We start from the raw sequence: 22349 nt of genomic DNA, 5'->3' as shown, positions 1-22349 counted from the left end.
AAAGCATTGTAGCACGTGGTGTGTGATGGGTGCACATTAACTGCAACTTGTGCACACATTGATTAACCACTGGTTCCTTGGACTGAACTCTATCTGACATTGCAGGACAATTTCCCATCCCCTAACAGCATGGACCAAAGCCTTGCAAACACCATAAGTGACAAGGACATTGCAAATATGGCAATTTATTTTTTGTATATATTTGTGATGTGGTAGCTGTCTTTACCTAGCCGGCAGCATGTTTTCTGGATTAACTTCGTGAAAGGATTGTGGTGTGTGATGGGTGCAAATTAACTGATGCAAAAACCCTGGCTTTCCTACTTCCAACATTGAATTTAACACATTGACGTGCATTATTGGAATGACAAAAAGGAAGCTGCATCTCGCATCAGATATGTCAGACATTATAACTCTTGCTTTTGTTTTGTGACAGGAATGTGCTTGCCAACCTGGCCCCGGAAATTAATGGCACAGTACTCAAGAGAAGAAAAAGACGTGGTAAATTTCCTACTAGAAATGGCTTCAGGGACAAGGCTTACAGAAAGCAAGGCTGTCCAAGTGACATCGGGTACTTTTCCACAGAAGTTTGCGAACACGATAAATAGTAGCAACGTAAATACGTTCACAGGCTTGCCATCATTCGATGTTCTGAATGCTCGTGTGACGTGCTACACAAAAATTCATCCACTTTCAGGATGGCACCAGTTATGTGCAAAAACAATTGCATTGACATTGGTGAAATTGAAACATATTTCCACTGCATTCTTGAGTCACCTTTTTAACTGTTCTCTAACTACATGTAGCAGCATAATTGCAGAGACTGCTCAGTTGATGTCTGAAATTTTAAAAGTAACTGTGGCTGTGCCACCAAAAGAAGATGTTGAACATTTGCCTGTCTGTTTTAAACACTTCAGTAATGTGCGTGTCATTGTAGATTGCACCGTAATTCCTGTTAGCCAGCCCAACTGTTTGCGATGTGCATTACAGACCTACCCCTTCTATAAGAAAGGTTTCACGGTTAAATATATAGTGACTGTGACACCAAGTGGTCTTAGTGCCCACATAAGCCAAGGATATGGAGGCCGCACCTCAGACAAGGCCCTGTTTGAGCAAAGCTGCCTCATCATGCAACTAGACCCGATATCAGATGCCATAATGGCGGACCGTGGCTTTCTTATTGATGACATTTGTGCGGACAACTTAATTGAATTAATCAGGCCTCCATTCAGAAAACAAAAGCAGATGCCAAAGGGTGATTCACTTAGGACACAAAAGATAGCATCAGCAAGAGTTTATGTAGAGCGTGCTATACAGCGAATGAAAATATTCAGTGTTGTCAACAAGAATCCCATGGAGCATGGTGGGATTACTTGACGACATTGTCATAATAGCTGCAGGCATCACAAACCTTTCATCACCGATTTTAGCAACACATCAATTTTTGTGAGTCCTACATCAATACATTTCCCAAACGTATTTTGTGCATCGTAAAAGTGGTTCGTGCTTTCCACGCAAGGAAGTTTTAAAAACTTTACAGGAGTGGAAGCGCCCTGTTCCTTACCATCAGAGGTGAAGCCAGCGCTTGCCCTTATTTTACATTTGAAATAGACCTTCGTTGGGTTGTCCTCTTACAGATCAAGTGGTTTGGCTCTGGTAATGTAATTGCGTGGTCAATTAGAAACTAAAAGCATGTTGTTCCTGTCAGAAGTATTATCTTCCTCTGAATATTGATTACGTTATTTCTGAAACAATTTACCAAGAATTTCAGGCTTCATCTTAAAACCAGTAACACTAAGATACACGTGAGCCAGTCTCTGTATGGCAAAATAAGTCACGTTAATGGGGTAGGGACATAAAATTTTTGGCTTGCGCGTTCTTTGTTTCAAACGTTTCTTATTGCTCCAGGAAGCATGGTGCACACTCGAATACTCTTATATTCCAGTAACTCTTATATTCTCAGTAAATAAGTTAATATCGCATTATTTATGTGAACGATTTTCAGTTTCGGTTTGTGGGCGCAGAGTTGGACAGTGATGTCAATGTCTAGGAAGCTTGGTCACGTGGGCCCACCAAGCTGTGACGCACACACTGCTGCATCGTCTGGTCTTGCACACACATTCTGTACCAGTGCAGATAAACAAAACCACGCCAACAGTTGTCTTGGCTAGCTGCGGCAGCTCCAATTATGACTCTACGACTGACGCGGCTCATTGTCCTCTAGACTCGAGCCTCTCTAGGCTTGCCCAGTGCTGTGGGTCACCACTCGTTGCACGTCACTCTAATGTGGTATGACGTCACTAAAACTTTCGTTGTGCTTCCAACACAGTGACATCGGTGTCAATCGCGGTAGTGATGGGTTTCGATCACGAGAACGAGCATTTAGGCACTCTTTGGAAGAGAATTAAAATATACTTTAAACTTTTCTGTGTCCAGCACTTCATGTTGAGTGTCTTTGCATACAGAGGAAGCCTACAGTATGCTTTTTATAGCCTCAAAATTTGGTGTCTCGACCCCTTTAAACTAGTGGGAAGTGTGAGGAAAGCACTTCTTTTCCTGCATTGAAAAGTAATCTTTTATAGTGCCTCTCCTAAAATGGTGGTGTTGGTTCACTTTTGGCACATAAATTCCCTGCCAACAATTTTTTTTATATTCCTTGTTTCCATTGTGTACTTCCTTACTATAGCCTGTTCTAATGTTTTGTTTGCTTTTTTTTTACATCTCCACAATCTTGTGTATTGTTGCAGCCCATTTGAACTTAACATGTGTTGCTACGTTGCCTGAGTTTATTTTTCTTTGTTAGGAAAACTTAATTGTGCATGGCCTGGTAAGGGCCCCTCACCAGGCCCTATTGCAAATTTTGGTTATGCACTGGTATATGCAAGGTGTCATCTAGAAAGCCTTTTTTTCAAATTTTTTCAAAGATATTCAAATTAATTCACCCGATGTCACTTGGACAACCTTGGTTTCTGTAAGCCAAGTACCTGAAGCCATTTCTAACAGAAAATTTGCCACATCTTGGGAAATGGAAGAACCTGTCCTGTTACCATGCTGCCAGAAGGCAAGCGTTATTACCAGCAGACATTTTGTCTCTGCCTCGACTAGGGTGCGCAAGTGTTCTTTCCCTGCCTTCTCCAATACCAAAGCGAAAAGACCATGTCACATGAACGTGTCGTACCCCGCATTTTTAAAAAAAATTCTTCACAATTCTAGTGGCACGTTTGCATATTCGGCATTAGGTGATTCACCTGAAGTCATGTGCCATGACTGGCGACATTGCAAGTAGCCTGTATTGCACAGAGGCATTTGTGCGTGTGACCTTGGCTCCGTCAAAGCGTGGCGGCCTTGAGAGTAAGGGCATGCGGTCTTCTGTTTGGAAATCCAGCATTTTTTATGCCACTCAGCCATTTCATACTTTTCAGACACGATCGTTGCCATGTGATCTACATGCTGCACTTGTTTGCATTGGCCAAATCTGCAGACTTCAACACACTTTTTGTAAATTAGCAATGCACATTCTTTTGCAACTTGTATTCTTCATTGAAGTGCTGATTTACAGTACACATTCTGATGCAAGTTTTCGTCTTATGGTATTCCGAGATATTTGCAGTTCACTAATGATCTGTGTGCCTAGAGTTGTGGTTATTCTTCAATGGCTGTTTGTTGTCCCTTGCCTTACTTGTATTTTTTCACAAAATAAACCACATGCACTCAATTTTTTGTTCACTGTACTCAGTGTCAAGGTGTTTGCCTCATACGTTTTACTCAAGCCCATTTTTGTTGCACTTTTTAGCATATGAGGGTATATCTTGCCAAACAGAACATGAGAAGTAACATGGAACAGTGTCAAACCTGCATACGATGAGTATTTAAAAAGTTTGGTTTGATTCAAATGACCCCAGCTGGTATATGTACCATAATTTATGCTTCGTCCCAATTTGTGTAATACAGTGCAAATGGCTGTCCTGGGGAGCATAACTAAACCAGCGGTAATACAAGATGGGGAGACACTTGTGCAGACTTAACATCAGTGAATGATAATTATTGACCTCCAGAGAGCATATAGAGCTGTCCTTACTATCAACATATCAATAAATGGAAAGTAAGTGACATAAAAGTTTAACATGCACTTAACAAACACTTAAAGGGGCACTGAAACACTTCCGACTGATCATAGTGACCTCACTGCAAAAGGACATCGCCTGCTGCAAAAATTTTTCGAATCATTGAAGTGTAAGCGGAATTAGTAGTTATTGCACCGATGCATTGCTTTCTCCTTTCGTCTCAGCTAGTGTGCTGGAAGCTGCTGGCAAGTGCTGCTGGCAAAGGAGCAAGGTCCTGCTCAAGTTTCTTTTTTTTTTTTTTTGACACATTGCTACTTGTGGTTCAGGCACGTGCACTCTCTAAACGCGAAATGGATGCCTGGAGCTACATCACTTGCAGAGACCAATCAATACACACGGCTGTCTGATCGTCCTGCGAACAGGGCTCGTGGTGGTCGTGGTATCTATATTATGCAGCATGCCAGTTTCAGGGCCCCTTTAAGAAGGGCACAAACAAGGACAACAAAAGTTGGTTTCATGAGTTCTGCCTGAGTCGCCACTGATATCACGCAGTCGCTCGTGCACAACTTTTGAAACAATAACGTATGAGCCATAGGAAACGAGCAGTCATGTCGGCAAAAAAAAAAAAAGGATATGTATTGTGATAGGTAATCTCAAGCGCCACAGCACAAGGTGAAGCTAAGTTGCAGTTTGGCAACTAATAGGATCTCTTCTGCTTACAACGGTGCACACACATGAACATTTCACTTTATACAATCTTTGCAATATGAACAGCATTGAAACGCAATGTAGAGATGAAACATTAAAGGGACTGACAACTACACCAAATGTGCCAGGATAAGGTGCCAGGAGAAACAGCCGAGATGTGCTTGCACTTTTGCGACAATCCAGCAGTGCACGAGCACTTTGCCTCCACGATCGATGGGTCCCGGAATGCGTCGGTGATTCTCACCACAATCTCGTACGGGTCCGCTGTCGCGCCGGAGGTTTGCACACACGCGCGACCCCTTCTACTCCATTGCTCACTGTACCACTGGTACCGACTAAAATGAGGTGCTCGGCGTCCACTACCCATTCTCCCTCCACAAAACAGCGCGAATTAACATCGCACTGCAAGAAACTTAATATTTTCACCAAGGACAGCGTACGCGGGGACCTCCGTAAAGCCGCCATACTGCACAGTGTAGCCAGACCGGGCCAGGCTTCGCAGCGCCCCCTAATGTTGATTTGAGTTGCGAATAAATATGCCGACAGCGGCGAATACTTAAAACATGAAACACGTCACCGAACAGCAAGAAGCTTGATAGCGAACGTCGAAACAGCTAGGCCTAACGACAGCATGACACTACACTCTAAGAAAAGTTTACACCCTTTGGAGTGTATATTTGCCACACAACGATAATCGTCATCTGTCTTGCACGCATTTCCTTTCTTGAAAACGCTGCGCTCGTTACATTCCTGTCTGGAATGCTATGTCATGTTGATAACGCGCACGCCATTCGTTACTGGGAAGTACCGGGCTCGCCGCGTTAAAGAGACAAAATGCGGACAAGACATGTGACGATTACTGTCGTGGCAAATATACGCCCCAAAGGGTGCAACTGTTTTTAGAGTGTATAATCCGGTTGCCAGCAGAGACACTCTTAGGCAAAGTTACATATCCTTTGGGGTGTATATTTGCCACGACAATAATCGGCACATGTCTTGTCCACATTTCGTCTCTTTAATGCGGCGAGCCCGGTACTTCCCAGTAACGAACGGCGTGCGCATTATCAGCATGACATATGATAATTCGGATGCCTTCGCGGCACCAGCGCATATCCCATAAAACTGTATAAGGACGACTGAAAATTTAGAATGCTGAAGGCCTTTGGCGACTACTTTTCGGACATTTTGTTGTGTCCGGTGGTCCCAAATAGCATTATTTGAAGCCACCACCATTGCATTTTGATTATCTCATAGGCTCGAACCAGCGCTCTCACACATCTACACTCTTAAGCAAAATTACACCCTTTTTCCACACAACGATAATCATCATCTGCCTTGCTTGCGTTTGCTTTCTTGAAAACGCCGTGCCCGCTACTTTCCTGTCGGGAATGCTATATATCATGCTGATAACGTGCATGCCATGGAGGAAGGAAACTGAGGAGAGGCCCTACCCCCTCTGCGCGCTATGAGAAAAGTGTGGAGGAAATGACGTAGTAGGTTCTCCTTTTATTTTGCTGATTTTTTATTTCTTTGCTGTAGCGGCCACGCCTTTCGGGCCACAATGGCGGCTTTGTTATTGTTCTGAGCGCTCACACGTGTTGCTCCGTAGGTTTTGTACCGTGGCAAAGGCGCCGTGCGGGCAGGTTTGCGTTGGTCTCCGTATTTTGTTGCGATGCGTTATCTGGACCGTGCTCTGCCGGATGTTGCTGTGGCCAGGTGGGACAGGAGGAACTAAAGTTCGTGAAATGAACGCGCATGCAACGCTGTACGCAATGTACCGCGCCATGGCAACGGCAACGGACAAAGGAATATCCGCGGGAAGTTTTGCCCTCTTTGGCGGAATCATGCTAACGTTCTAACGATTGTTCAGTATTGCTGCGTAGCGCACGCGGCCGAGCAGTACGGTTGCGCGCAGCGTGGCGTGGTTTCGTAAGAGATGTAAACAAGAGTGGAGAGCTGGCCCGATAGGCGGAGCAACGCCATGAACAACGCCAACTTCACAAAGAGTGACGTCAGGGCCTCTCCTCAGTTTCCTTCCTCCGTGGTGCATGCTGTTCGTTACTGGGAAGTACCGGGCTCGCCGCGTTAAAGAAAAGAAATGCGGACAAGATAGATGACGATTATTGTTGTGTGGCAAAAGGGTGTAATTTTGCTTAAGAGTCTAGGTGTGTGAGAGCGCTGGTTCGAGGCTATGAGATAATCAAAATGCAATGGTGGTGGCTTCAAATAATGCTATTTGGGACCACCGGTCACAACAAAATGTCCAAAAAGTAGTCGCCAAAGGCCTTCAGCATTCTGAATTTCAGTTGCCCTTATACAGTTTTATGGGATACGCGCTGGTGCCGTGAAGGCATCCGAATTATCAGGCATGTACGAAAAATCAGTTGTTCACTGTATAACATACCCAATTAAGGTGGCATAAACTGCACGAGGTTAACCCAAGCCGCCTAGGAAACCGAAATTTAGGAAGAAAGGAGACAGCAGGACAGAAAGGAAATTCTCAGTAAAGTAAAAGATTGAGAAGAGGGATATGTCACCAGCCACTTTCCCCCTGATGGTTCAGTCCGGTAGTGCCATCTACACGAAGCCAAGGCCAAAGAGGTGTGTTGTTTCTGCCGAGGAGCCTTAAAGGTCGAAGCACTTGGCGTCAGCTCAGCCCCCAGAATCCCCTTTTTTCCAGGATATGGCTACGCCATGCACAGCTAAGCACAGGAGGGTCCAATCCCCATGATGTTGCAGCACACCAAACACCTGTACACACGGCAGGGAACTAAATAACTAGTCTCACCATCAGTGCTTGCACCTCGCAGGGATGTGATGCACTGAAGCACATCCTTCTTCACTGCAGCCACCTGGTCAGCACAGAGTTCCCCATGTGGATAGCCTCGCCCCGCCAGGCAGCAACTGCACAGTAAGCAATCCTGCAGTTAGCATACTATTGGGGACGAGCTCCACCACTGGAAAAGCTGGCGCCACCGTCGGCGTGACGTGGTATGAGGGATCACGTGGACACAGCGGCTGTGTCAGCTGCTTCGGAAGGGCCAAAGAGAGCTGAAAACGAAATTTTAAGGTCCCAGCTGCGCTGCGGTTCTGATTAAGTGGTAAGGCTTTACCGCATTGGGGGTGTCTGCTTCACAACATTTGAAAGTGCTATAATAGGCAGTGACTTCCTTTGAAGGCGTGCAGCATGGCAGGATACTGCTCGGTGCGGCAGTGCTGGATGTACGCAACGGAGCCCAGTGTCAGCCTTATTCACATGCAGCCGCAGGACAAGGAGCTGTGTGAAGCTTGGCTCGTGAAGCTTAGAACTGGCAGATAGCCATTGGCTACAACTCTGGCACGCAGCAAGCACAGACGCGAGGAAGATTTATGCTACGGCGCTAAGGCTGCGATGTTCGGTGAGTAGCAGAAAACGTGCACTGAGACGCTCGCCCACGCCCACTGCCTGGCTAATGTCATGACGGTCTGGTCTATGAACTTGTTGATGCTAGACGCTGGCAAGTTCCCTGGAACGGAAAGGGAGTGGTAAGACGCACGTTAAAGAAAGGCATGACATATGGTCATGTTTGTGTTATGAATTAATGTACTGGATTACAAAAAAGAAGCAGAGGAAAATCGCACACTGGGAAGACCGATAAACATAAAGTGTGACGCAGCTTGAGAAACAAGATTGAAATGTCCAAGAATTTAGAAGACAAGAAAGATTGAATCGTCGTGACGGCACATCACAGTCGCCGTAGGCGTCACAGTCTCTATAACGAAATTATTTTTGAACATTTCTGATAGCATCCACGAAACAATGGTTGCTAGTGTACTGTCAAATGCTCACGGTACGGTGCAAAAACGCGCTCACAGCAAAAGCAAAACATTGTGCGCGGACATGCATGCAGATGCGCAGTCGGTCGCTGCGAACCCGTGCAATTGCTGCATTGAGGCTTCATTCTGTTATGCTTGATTTGGTTATACAGGCAGCCCACTATAAGAACATATTTCACGTAGTTTACTCTCAGCGTTTGCCAACCTTTCAAGCAAGAAGCTGGTTCAAGAGACTCCATCGCGGCGACCGCGCGCAGTGGCGTTCACTGTATGTATTCGGTAATAAGGTAGCGTCTGTAAACGATTCTGTGCTTTTTCAGTTTGCCCAAGATTATTGTATAGACAGCCAAAACTGCCCCCGTTTTGAGAGTACTTACATAAATTTCCAGGAGGGCTGCCGCGAGGTGTTTTTATTGAGCGCCGTAAGCGAAACCTGGATGAGGGCCAGGATTCACCTCAATTTGAACAGAGAAAGAGTATTATTGGTGAAGAAGAAACAGGTCAACTTAGAGGTAGTAAGGGTAAAAGCAGACAAATTTAGGCTGGTAATTGCAAACAAATATGCAGCTTTAGAACAGAGAGGTGGTGATGATGACAAAGAGGTAATGAATGAAACCGTAACGAGGCTGGCTTCAGAGGCAGCAACTGAAGTGGGAGGCAAGGCACCAAGGCAACCAGTAGGCAAGCTCTCCGAAGTAACAAAGGACCTAATAAAGAAACGACAAAGAATGAAAGTGTCCAACTAAAGAGATAAGATAGAATTCGCGGAACTGTCAAAACTGATCAACAAAGGGAAAATAAGTGATAGAAATTATAATGTGGGACAGACTGAAGAAGCCGTTAAAAATGGACGCTGCCTGAAATCAGTGAGAAGGAAACTTGGCATAGGACAAACCAAGTTGTATGCACTGAAAGATAAGCAGGGACCGCAATATCATCAGCAATCTCGAAGGTATAATAAAAGCAGCGGAAGAATTCTATACTGACCTTTACAGTACCCAGAGGACTCAGGAGCACTCTATTCGAAACAATAACGAACAGTATACAGAAACTCCTCCTATAACTAGAGATGAGGTCAGAAAGGCCTTGCAAGGCATCAAACGGGGAAAAGCGGCAGGAGAGGATGGAATAACAGTCGATTTAATCAAAGATGGAGGAGACATAATGCTAGAAAAAATGGCGGCTCTCTCTACAAAGTGTCTATCAACTGCAAGGGTCCCAGAAAACTGGAAGAATGCAAATATTATACTAATCCACAAAAAGGGCGATGTTAAAGAACTAAAAAATTATAGGCCCATTAGCTTACTCCCAGTATTATATAAAATATTTGACAAAATAATCTCCAATAGAATAAAGACAACACTGTACTTTAGTCAACCAAGGGAGCAGGCTGGCTTCAGGAAAGGTTACACTACAGTGGATCACATCCATGTCATTAACCAGGTTATCAAGAAATCCGCAGAGAACAATAAGGCCGAAGGTTATGCGGCTCATGATAAATGCCTGCATGAGCCTTATCGTCTCTTCCTCCTTGAAGCCTTTCCTGCTTCTTGCTACTTTGTTTATTATTCTAGGCACACTGTTAACCGTTTTCCGGAGATTTGTGATTATGTGCCCTACTGCTCCATTTTCTTGTATCCATAGTCCGAGTATACGAGCCTTAGATACCTCTTGTATTGTTTCGCCTCCCAGAGCAAGCTTTATTGGAGGTCTATCATGTATCAGGCACTCTTACCCTGATTAGTTCAGACTTCTCCGAGGTGCGATTCATGCCAGCTTTTGCCACATAATCCTTTACGGTACTAACTGCCTTCTGGAGGGTTTCGTGATGTTCCCCTAACAATCCCTTGGCGATCCAGAGAGTTACGTTATCTGCATAAATAGCATGTCCTAAGTTTGGGATCCGTTGTAGTTTCACAACTAGTCCTTTCATCCCTATATTGAAGCGAAGTGATGAAAGAATTTAACTTTGTGGCATTCCCCTTTGGGGGGGGGGGGGGGGTCTGTATTTATTACCATAGTTTGTTCTGGTTCAAGGAACAGTCCACTTATCAGTGCATCTAGTACGAACAACTATATCCTTTAAGGTTATGACAGCAAGAGATTTCAGAAACAGTCACTGCAGGTGGTGAAAATCTAATGGAATAGAGTAGCCGATATTCAGAAGCAGTGGCAATGCGACTAATATTATGCTGAACAACAAAAGCTTTTTAGTGTGTGTTCTATAACTAATACCAGCAAAATGCTTTCCGGCTTGCTTTTGATGTCGTGCCCCAACCCAAATGACAGTAATGCGAGATTGAAAAACAGCATGACAGTTTGTTAGCTCTTGTCGCGTAGGGAAATCAATTTAGTCGCGTGGCAAATGGTTATAAATCCAACTAAATCAGTAAGCATGTCTATTACAAGGAAAAAGGAGATCCTGCAATTTCCTTATAGTATACATGGCAACAAGCTTAAAAAGGCAGAGGAGCACAAATATTTAGGATTATTATTTAGAAGTGACTTAAGCTGGAATAGGCATGTAGAGGAAGTAAGTGAGAAGGCGAATAATCCGCTTTGGAGCCTAAGACGAAATTTACACAGACACAGAGCAACCTCTGAAGTTAAAAACTTAGCCTATAAAACACTGGTCAGACCAATCCTTGAGTACGCGAAAATTGTCTGGGATCCTTACACAGAGAAAAATTGTAAGAAACTGGAAAGGATTCAGAGGTTAGCTTCTCGATTCATCTTCAACAAATATGGTCGACTTCACTCCCCTTCAAAACTATGTCAGCTTGCAAATCTTTCCAATTTAGAATTAAGGACTAAGTATGATAGCTGAAGTTCCTGTTCCTTATTATCCATAATGAATTAAAAATTAATAGGACTAACTATTTTGAAATTTCTACTAATGAATCTTCTAGGCGTCGCCACAGCATGTATATTCCCCCTCCCGTAATCCGTAATGACACATTTAAATATAGCTTCTTTCCCAGAACGATAAAAGAGTGGAACATGCTTCCCGATTTCGTAGTTCAGTCTACCTCATTAAATAATTTTCTGAGTAATTTGCATGCCCTTATTTATTCCGAGAGCGCGGTGTGTTAATTATCTGACTTTCTGAATCATCTGATTTTATGATTTTGTTATTATCTGTGTATGTTGTTCTTATTTTACATGCCTCAAGTACACTGATTGTTTTTTCTGCTTGCTCTATTACAATGTATATGCAATGCAATTTGTTTTTTTGTACGTTGTACTCAGATGTATTGTACGCCGTGCCTGAATCAGATGTGTTGAGATTGCTTGTTTCATTATTTTTTCTCCACTCCTGTAATGGCCCTAAAGAAAGGGCTGACAGTATCAATAAAGAAAAAAAAAAGAAAAGAAAAGAAAGACATCTAGAAGGAAAACCAACTTATTGACAACTTTTTTTCCATATGACCTATATGACTTTTTTAATCTCGTTGAGGAATCAAAAACACTCCAAGTGATTTAAATCTATTCGTTTATTGCTAAGCACAAGGCGGTTACTAGGGTTGACTACAAACTTTACAGGTTTTTTTAGTGTTTATGTACAGTCTATTTGCCCTTGACCACTCACTCAATGATACAAGAATAGCATTGCCTCTGCCTATACGCTCATTGGGGATTAGCTGCTGAAAAATATGCTCGTATCGTCGACATGAAGAATGAATTGTGGACTGCTAGAAATATTAATTATATCGTTAATAGAAACATTAAAAAGAAAAGAGCCAAGAAGAGTGCCTTAAGAAATGCTGCATTTAATTGACTGCAGAGCTGATAATTTACCATCAACAGCGACTGCATGGTTACGTTGACTTAAGTATGAGGGAAAAATATCAAGACAAGAGCTATGTATGATATACTTCTACAACTTATAAATTCGAATCTCATGATTCAAAAGATTAAACCCCTTTGTAAGATCTATAAATATTCGAAGGGTTAATTTTTTCATGTTGATAATACGAAAATAATTTTGTAGCAGCAAGGCAGACTAAGTTGATTTTGCTTTACAAAATCCAAAGTGGGATTCGGTAATCAAAGCGTGTTTACCAAGAAAAGCTAAATGCTTTCCTCATTAAAACTTTTCAAAAGCTCTTGAAGATAGAGGAAGAACAGAAATGGGATGATAATTAGATAAAATATTTTTGCCACCTTTAAAAATCCCAGAAACCTTAGCAGCTTTCATTCCTTTAGGGAATGCCACAGATGCCATACATCGATTGTGGACTAAACAAGGAGCTAAGAGATCAGCAACCAACAGGCTTTACTTGTAACCGATTATAATCTTTGAAGGACGTTGACTTCATCAATACAGAAAGCATCTCTTCATTATCTGTGGCATTAAATACGGCACATTCACTCACAGCATTTGAAATGGAACTAAGTGCTCTTGGAGAACACCCAGATGGTACAAAGGTTGTAAAAAATGAGTTAAATTTAAGAGCAAGATCAGCCCTGGACACCAAATAACCTCCAATGAGAAGCTCACCAAGGGCACTTCCTCTGCTTTTCTTTATAAATGTGCCATTCAAAGACTTCAAAAAAAAAGTTCGATTTATTTTACTTGTTTTTATTGAAGAAACAGTTTAGAAATCCAGATTTAGACCTGCGAAGTTCTTTGTTCAAGTTATTATGGTAAGATTATAATACCTTCTAGTCAACAGGTAATCATAAAATGTTTGAAGAGCCTGCTCTTACAGTTTATCATGTTTAGATGTTCAGGAGTTATCTATGGCTTATGTGATTTGATGTTAACAACTTTTGTTTTCCATAGAAAACACCTTTCATAGATTTCTTCACAGCAATGAATAATTCATATCACTGATCAGGCTTGGAACAACCACGAACAGGGGACCAATCGGCATTAACTCTTTCCCCGCTGTGCCCACTGGGCATCGTTACTAGCCCTCTATCAATGGTTCAAAACGCTGCTTTTGAGACCACTCACAAATACACTGTGCCATCTGATGTGAAGGACGAGAACTCTAGGTTTGTTTCTTAATCAGTTTGCTTTTTTCCCGCTTGGTGGTGATTTATGAATGCACTCCGAAGTTCCACGATCATCAAAGTAGAAAGCAAAAATAGCCGCCTCCAGAAGCGGAGTGCATGCGCTTCGAAAGATCACAGACATCGAGATTCTGTTGCATCTGTGAATGATTTTATAGATGGATCGAGCAGTAGCAAGTCTGAGGATGCAGCCTTTTTGTCTGACTTTTACTCCGAGAGCGACTACGATACAAACCAACACGGAACATGGGTGGCCGCAGCTCAGTTAGTTTCGCCTCTCGCTTCACACAGTCTTTGTTGTCGTTTGGAGTGCTTGAGAGTCTGCCAAGATGGAGAATCATTGAAACTGCAAGAAGTGCTATAACGACAGGAAAATAAGAGTTTACTGCAAGACATGCAACATTCCACTATGTTTTGCACTGAAGAATTGCTTCACAACATGGCGCGCCCAACTATAGTGCTTGCAGTTCAATTGTTGTAGTGGAAGACCTGTTCAATGAAAAATTTTGATTTTTTCAGAAATAGTGCCTATTAGACAGCAATACATTTTGTATATCTTAGAATTCTTGTTAATGCTTTTCTTGGTAGATACAAGTGTGTATTTACAAACTTTGTTCAATTTAATCTCCCAATCTTGATTTTATTTAGATACTACTGTCTCGATACATGAGACCTAGCAGGAGCAGGAGTGGGATTCTGGTAATTTATATCTTTTTATGACATACATCTCGTTAATAAAACTTTTATGTGTGAAAAGTGCATTCTTCCTGCTTTTTGTTCATGTAATATATTAAATATTGAGTGCAGTAGTTCATCCAGAAAGAATATTTGCCACAACCGCTATTTTACATCTATTTTACCCACGGTAGAGAAAGAGTGAAGCACACAGTCATGAAAAAGACTGAGAGCCCGTTCAGTCATATGTACATCATATACATCACGATTACAGTATGCAAATCTGAACTAAATTATGGGGTTTTACGTGCCAAAACCACTTTCTGATTATGAGGCACGCCGTAGTGGGGGACTCCGGAAATTTTGACCACCTGGGGTTCTTTAACGTGCACCTAAATCTAAGTACACGGGTGTTTTCGCATTTTGCCCCCATCGAAATGCGGCCGCCGTGGCCGGGATTCGATCCCGCAACCTCGTGCTCAGCAGCCTAACACCATAGCCACTGAGCAACCACGGCGGGTACGCAAATCTGAACTGAAGTGAAAATTAGGCAAATATAGCGCTATATGAGTTATCCCTCATATCATCATCTGCCTTCCCCCCCCTCTTTTTTTTCCTTTTTGTAAATTGCAGGACGAAGGCCTCTCCCTCCAGTCTCCAGTTACCTCTGCCTTGTGATAGCCGAATCCAACTTGCGCCTGCAGATTTCCTTATTTCACCACTCTACGTAATTTTTTGCCATGCTTGACTGCACTTCCCTTCCTTGGTACCGATTCTGTAACTCTAATAGTCCACCGGTTAATTGCAAGAGTCATGAGGTAACCTCATATACAAGATGAAAATAGCTCGTGCATGCAAATATTCATGGGCAATATCCCTGTATTCAGAAAAATAGGTTGTGGTGATAATTACACAATCAAGGATTTAAACATATCATATCATAAAAAGAAGGGTCGCGATGTGTAAGCATGCTGTCGTTAAATTTGTATGACAGTGAATTTGAATTTTTAAGCCACCTCATAGTGTAGCATTAGATTACAGGATTTTGCGTTTTTGCCTGCGCACTGATAATGATGCCATCGATGGGAGAGCACGTGGCTATGGGTTGTAGTACATAGGTTTGTGTATGCCTTCGAATAAAGTTCGTTGCGAGTTCAGCGCTGTCCTGTGTGTTCCTGCCTATCTTCGTCATATTGCGCTGCCCCTTCAAGATGTTCAGCCAAAAGCTGCTGAGATGGGCTTTGCTGCTTGCAATGACAACATTGCGAAGGCGAGATCAAGCTATTTTTCCCTGTTTTTGACGCGCGATTGTAGATTCCCTGCTGTGTGCAGTGCAGTATTTGGCTCACATATTGACAGGAGCCTCTTCTACAGATTGGCAACATTTCCTGACTATGCTCCAAAAATGTTTCAGCACCCTTTTAAGTTTTTGTTTTCTTTTGTGCCATTAGCATCACCTCAACTAACTCGGTCAGCAACAAATTTGGCTGAAATGCATAAGGGGAAATGCTGAGAGTTGCAACGAAGGGGCAGCAGGAACCTGAGCCTATTGGCCTTCTCCTAGTGTGCGTCTGTGCACGGGCCACGGGCCCCATCTTGGAGGTAATCTCTGCGGCAAGTGCAAGCTAAGACGTTTGGTGCCTTGATGCACATTGCGTTCCCACTTGTCTAACGTTAGCGGTCGCATAATCTCAAGTTTCTGAGACACGGTGCAAAACGCTCGCTCGTACTGTGACAGTGAGTTCATGGTCATCGAGTGAGATCCATTACCTGAAAGCACGAGACACCAGTAAAACTACGAAGCTTACTTCGTATAGTTGTCTCTTTGCTGTAACTCTTCCCGTCTTCTTTTTTTTTCCAGGATGAATATCCATATCTTCTGACAGTTTTGTTTTTATGCAGGAACTAAGCATGGTCAGCCATGGCGTGCAATATTTACGGCGCCGTGTGATGCAACACATGCAAATCTCGGATGCCGTGAGCCATGTCGATGCATTGCTCTCAGCGCGATCTGCACCACACGCACTGGCACTTATAACCCCGCTATTAAGGACCAACCTCCTTGTAATTTGTTTATAAGTGCTTACTATCCAAGGTACTATTATTATTACAAGATACTATCTACCGGGAATGCTCTGGGAATTCGTGAATTTCTTCATAATGCTGAAACTTCAAAACCTCTAATTAACGAAATTCTCGATTTAACGAAGTTCTTTACAGCAAGTTCAACTTTGTTATGTTGAGGTTCGACTGTATAAGTCACACTGGTATATGAGACACACCTATTGGCATAACTCTGTCAGCATAATGAAACGACACAGGCACGTATACTCATTGTAAAATGCTGAACTAACCAATTTCAAGACGCTAATTTTCCATCAACAATATTTTCTAGCCGCAAATTCAAACAAACAAATATTCAATCAACGCCCCTCCTAAGCACAGTAAACCAATATTTATTGCACTTCCCTCAAAGCCATCATCCTCCAATACACTGTCAAAAGCTTCGGCTGGCAGCATCGCTGGGTAACCATCATCAGCCTCTGAATAACTTTTATCCAACATTGCAGGCACATCGCTGGCATTGCCTCTGTGGTGTGGCATGTTCGGGACAACACACGAATGAACACAACATGCCTGAACACATGCATATAAAAATCGAAATGGCAACCGCAAGCATTGAGACTTCTCAAGCTCTCCTGTGGGAAAAGTTACGTTGGTGAAAGGGGAGGTCTCTTAAAGGGCCCCTGAAATGGTTCGGACAAATTTTGTAGACACGTAGCGTATGGTGTACTGGAACAGGGTAGTACGTCATCCGGCGGTGAAAAGCGGCTCTTTTTGCGATGACGGCCAGGGGTACTAGAGCACGCCGGTCTACTGCAACGCCACCTGTCGCTGCAGTGGCACTGCACCCTGACGCGCCTCTTAGGCAACGCTGTTGTTTGGCAGGTATGCTACCCGTCTTGCCTCCTTCGACAATATTGCTGCATTATCTCTGTCGTGTGGAAATCCTCCATTGACCCTCCCAACAAACCAGAACTTACTTGATGTTCACGTCGACGGTGTCCCTTTGACGACGTTAATAGATACTGGGGCCCAGGTGTCCATAATGAGTTCTAACCTCCATCGTCGACTGAGGAAAGTTCTCACGCTTCCTACTCTCGAGCCGTACACGTGGCTGATGGCAGCACTGTTGACGTCACTGGAATGTGCACTTCCCGTATAAGTACCGCCGACCGCCACATTCCTGTTCTTTTTTACAGTGCTGACCAATTGTCCCCATGACCTAATCCTCGGACTCAACTTTCTTACGGTGCATTCAGCTTTGAACGACTGTTCTGCCGGCACCCTTTGACTCGAACTTCCTCTACTCGCGCATATTCGTGCCGAACTGCCGAACAACTTTAGTACGACCACCTTTGTCTGCCTGCCGCCTAAAGCCTTGACTTTCATCGATTTGCTATCGTCTTTTCCTGTGCCCTATGTTCATTACGTCGCCATACCTGTTCCTGATATCCTTTTAATGCGCAACATCACTGTGCCCCACTCCGTCGTCACCGACGCCGATAACCGGACATGCCTTCCCATCGTCAATTTTGGCCTGACAAAGGAAGTTCTACCCAAAGGCATATCGGTTGCAATGCTCCGTGCTATCGGAGATGACCACGTCACGACGTTTTCCGTAGACGTCTGCTCCGATTCTTCACCATGTCCACAGGATGTCATTTGCCCTGACACAACATTTCGTCCCATGATTGCTGCGGACCTATTGCCAGAACAAGCAGCAGCTCTGTGTCGCCTTTTGGTTTCCTACCACGACATCTTCGACCTCAACAATCGCCAATTGGGCCAGACTTCAATTGTTAAGCATCACATAAATACTGGTGATGCCAGTCCTATTGATCGCCAACCATATCAAGTTTCTGCTTCAGAGCATAAAGTTATTCAAGATGAAGTGAACAAGATGCTTGCCAAAGGCATTGTTGAACCTTCGTCGAGCCCTTGGGTGTCGCCCGTGGTGCTTGTTAAAAAGAAAGATGGCACATGGCGTTTCTGCATAGATTATCGTCACCTAAACTGCATTACCAAGGAAGACGTCTACCCCTTGCCTCGGATTGACGACGTTTGCTTTGTTTGCTTTAATTTTTGTTGTGTTAATGTGGGCCAGGAAGTTCAGTTTCTTCTCAAAAGCTAATCCTAAAAATTTTTAGTCTTCTTTGACCAGCAGTGTTGTACCATCCAATGTCAGAACTGGATCGCAGTGTAACCCTCGCTTCTGGGAGAACAGAACTGTAATAGTTTTGTAGGTTAAAAAATGGAAACCATTTTTGTCAGCCTATGGTATGAGATTATCTATCGTTATTTGTAGTTGTCCTTCGCAGATGGGTAGATTTGAGGTGTGGCAAGCCACTTGCAAATCGTCGACAAATATTGAGTGCATAACTGAGGATGGGATGATTTTATTAATATAATTCATTTTGACCATGAAGAATGTCATGCTCAGAATGCAACCTTGTGGAACGCCATTTTCTTGTGTAAACGTGTGCGAAAGTATTGTGCCGAGACGTACTTGAAATGTTCTATTCGACATGAAATCACATAGACAATTTAGCATTCTGCCGCGAATTCCCAGGTCAGCCAGGTCTCTCAAGATCCCATATCGCCACATCATATCATACGCCTTTTCTAAATCGAAGAAAACAGTGAGATAGTATTGTTTGTGTAGAAATGCATCATGTATTTCCTGCTCTAGTCGCACGAGATGGTCAGTGGTGGAGCAGCCCTGTTTGTATCCGCACTTGTGCATGTCTATTAGGCGTCTTGTTTCAAGGATGAATGTGAGTCTTATGTTTATGATGCTCTCATAGGATTTGGCTAGATAGCTTGTTATTGCAATGGGTCTATAGTTGCTAAGGGATGTTGCGGGTTTACCAGATTTTAGAAAAGGCACTACTACTGCATATTTCCACTGTGTAGGCATTACCCCGGACTCCCATATCTTGTTGAAAAATTTAAGAAGTGCCTCTACCGATGCTTGAGATAGGTGTGCCGGCATTGTGTAGTGGATATGGATTTAGACTTGTTGTAGTTTTTCTACCGGCAGAAAGAACTCTCTTCCCGTATTGTGAGGGGGGTTATTATACAATGAATTTAAAAACCCAGTGGTGGGTAGTCTGTTTCTCCACGAACTCTTTATAGTTTAAGAATGTATTTGAGTAGTTAGCTGAGCTGGAGACGTAAATGTGTTCACCTAATAAATTGGTCTGGTCATGTAGTGTTATTTGTATGCCTGGACATGTAAGTAGTGGTATTGTATATGATGAGTACTCTCCTTTAAATTTCCTCATCTGGTCCCACATTTGTTTTGATGTGACCGTAGTATTAACTGAAGATATGTATTTTTGCCATGATAATTTCCCCACCTGTCTTCGAAGAAATTGTGCTTTGGCCTGTTTGAACTTTAACTGTTTCATTACCACGCCTATTCAATTCGATCACCAGTGAACGATGGTTTAGATCGCCGATTTCGATATGTTGGAGCCATTTCTTATCCGCTTAAGGCCATCCAGTAGTTAGTACAGGTACTAAACTTTCAGAATCAGTTTAAATTTTCCCGCACCAGAGAGGTTGTGATTTTTTACGGACCTTTTTGCGAACTAATGTACATATGTTGAGGCGAAAGAAGGTGTGGCTGTCACCTTCTGCCGCGCTCAAGAAACAAGCATGCCGCTCACAATTGCGCTGCACTAGCATCAAAATTTTGTAATCAAATGACTTCCAGCAAGTTCAGAATTAAATTATATCACTGGCCTTGCCCTCCGACAGTGCTGAGCGGCGATAATTAACTGAAAATGACGCCAGCTGTTCACTAGTGAGCTTTCGTTTGGAGTCTGAGTCATTTTATCCCGCTGAAGAGTATTTCTGAAGGTCTGCCACATGTCCAACATTTCAACCAGTTTTCGAGAGTTTTGGAATATTATTTGTAGTAGTAAATTATAGTAAAAGAAACGAACATTTTCTCGTGGTAACGAACGAGTTAAAAGGTTGCTATAGGTAGGGTACCTTTGTAGGATTCCCCAGGACTTATTTTGTTCTTTTTTAGCTTCAGTACACTTGTTTGTCCACCAGGCATTCAGCTTTTTGCGCACAATACCATATGACTGGGGTATTGCCTTTTCTGCCGCTGAGGTTATGACCTCAGTGAATTTTTTGTTATGTTCATGAACGCTTCGTTTTGTCGAAAAGAAAGCTTCCAGTTTCACATTCTCCGTAAAAACCGACCAGTCAGCGAGCTCTAATTTCCACCGGCGTGGCCTAGTGCCTGGTTGGTGGTCATGATAAGATTTTGATGACTGCATGTAAGTGAACACTACCATATGACGTGTCAAGGGCTTCCCATTTAAGATAATTAAGAAAAGATAGTGAGCAAAAAGCTAAATCTAAACAACTAAAAGTGTGGGAAATCGGTGAAAAGTAGGTCGGTGCACCTGAGTTAAAAAGGCAGATCTTCAACGAGCTGCCCTCTTTTGTCAGTTTTGACACTGCCTCAAAGAGTACAATGAGCATTAAAATCTCCTACTAAAACAAATGGCTCCAGTAATTGACCTGTTAAATGTTATAAGTGTTTAGTAGTAAAATGGGTGTGGGGTGGTATATACAGTGAACAAATGGTGATGGTTTTGCGAGACAGAATGGTGACGGCTGCAGCCTCAAAAAATGTATTCAATTGGACATTTTGGGTAGGAGTGCCGCCCTGCATGACTATAGCAACTCCTCCTGACAAGCGGCTGGAATATTAGCGGTCTCTTGAAACAATGGCGAAACCTTTGAGAATTTGACTTTTTTTTTTAACCGAGATTCATTTCCTAAAGACACACTGCAACTGGCTAAAAGATGTTGATGTCTTTGATGTCACCTATATTGTGTATGAGACCTCGGCAATTCCAGTGTACAATTAAAGCCATGGTTGTAAAATGAAAAATGTACTGATGTGGGTGAACTTAAAAATTAAAGGCAACATGCATTAGAGAACAATACTCATTTGATGGCCGGTAACCATTCAGGTGGCCTCTCTTTTTTTCGGCGCAGTTACAAGGAGCTTGTAGCTTGTGCTTCATGGAGTAATCAAAAGAATGCTCTTCCTTTGGCGTCAATGACGCCAGGGTTTTGGGATTGACCTCCATCGCCTTCTCTGAGGCGCTGGATGATCGAGAGCCAGGCGCCAAGACACGCGTCTCGGGCCTTGGTGTTCGGTTTAGTCTTAAGACCTGTGGAAGAGCTGTCTGCAGGGCCATGTTGGATGATGGTGGAGCAGCACTAGCTGCTGCCACCAAGGGGGCGGATGGAGTTTCTACGGGACCACTGACTGTGACCCCTGAAGACACCTGAGACCGATGTGGTACTGGCCCTTGCTGCACCACATTGGCATATCTTATTTGAGGTAAGAATGAAAGCCTCTTCCTCGCTTTGAAGAACAAATTCTTCTCTTTTACTGTGAGGGCAATTACCTCCTTCTCCATCTTCCAACAGGGACATGATCTTGAATATGCTGGATGATCCCCTTTGCAGTTTACACAGCATGTGAGAGTGTTACAGTTTTCAGGCGGATGGTCGTTGGCACTGCACTTCGCGCATGTTCCTTTGCCTCTACATTATTGTGATGCATGGCCAAACCTCTGGCACTTGAAGCACCACCTTCGATTTGGTATGTATGGTCCAACATTGATCTTTAGATATCCTGCATCGAGAGCAGTAGGGAGAATGCTAGTATCAAATGTAAGAATCACATGTTTAGTGGGGAGTTGTTCATCGTTTCTTCGGATTACAGTTCTTTGAATTTTGACCACATTTTGTTCTTGTAACCCCTCGAGGAGGTCTTTATCACTCAAGTTGAGAAAATCATCCTCTGAGTTAACACCTCTGCAGCTGTTTAGGGAGCGATGGGGAGAAATCGTGACTTTGATTTCATCAATACTGGCGAGACCTGACAGCTTTTGCACTTGTTCTTTGTTTCTCAATTCTATTAGGAGGTCTCTGCTGGTGATTTTCGAGGCTTTGTATTATTCACAA

The 22349-nt window shown here is 43.2% G+C and overlaps 1 protein-coding gene across 6 annotated transcripts in view; it reads right to left on the bottom strand.

The window, feature by feature from the left end:
* Vps8 (vacuolar protein sorting 8) overlaps window positions 1-22349 on the bottom strand; it is a 972138-nt gene that overhangs the window by 473851 nt on the left and 475938 nt on the right. For all 6 annotated transcript variants that reach the window (XR_008608392.2, XM_055061192.2, XM_055061196.2 and 3 more), the window contains exon 20: window positions 7558-7673. Coding sequence is in view for 5 of the 6 variants with exons in the window: in XM_055061192.2 (XP_054917167.2) it covers window positions 7558-7673 (116 nt within the window). In the remaining variant the exon portion in view is untranslated. The remainder of the gene's footprint in view (window positions 1-7557; window positions 7674-22349) is intronic.

The sequence above is a fragment of the Dermacentor andersoni genome, chromosome 1 (assembly GCF_023375885.2).
Source record: "Dermacentor andersoni chromosome 1, qqDerAnde1_hic_scaffold, whole genome shotgun sequence".
NCBI lineage: Eukaryota > Metazoa > Arthropoda > Arachnida > Ixodida > Ixodidae > Dermacentor > Dermacentor andersoni.
This window is presented reverse-complemented; position numbering and strand designations above follow the sequence as displayed.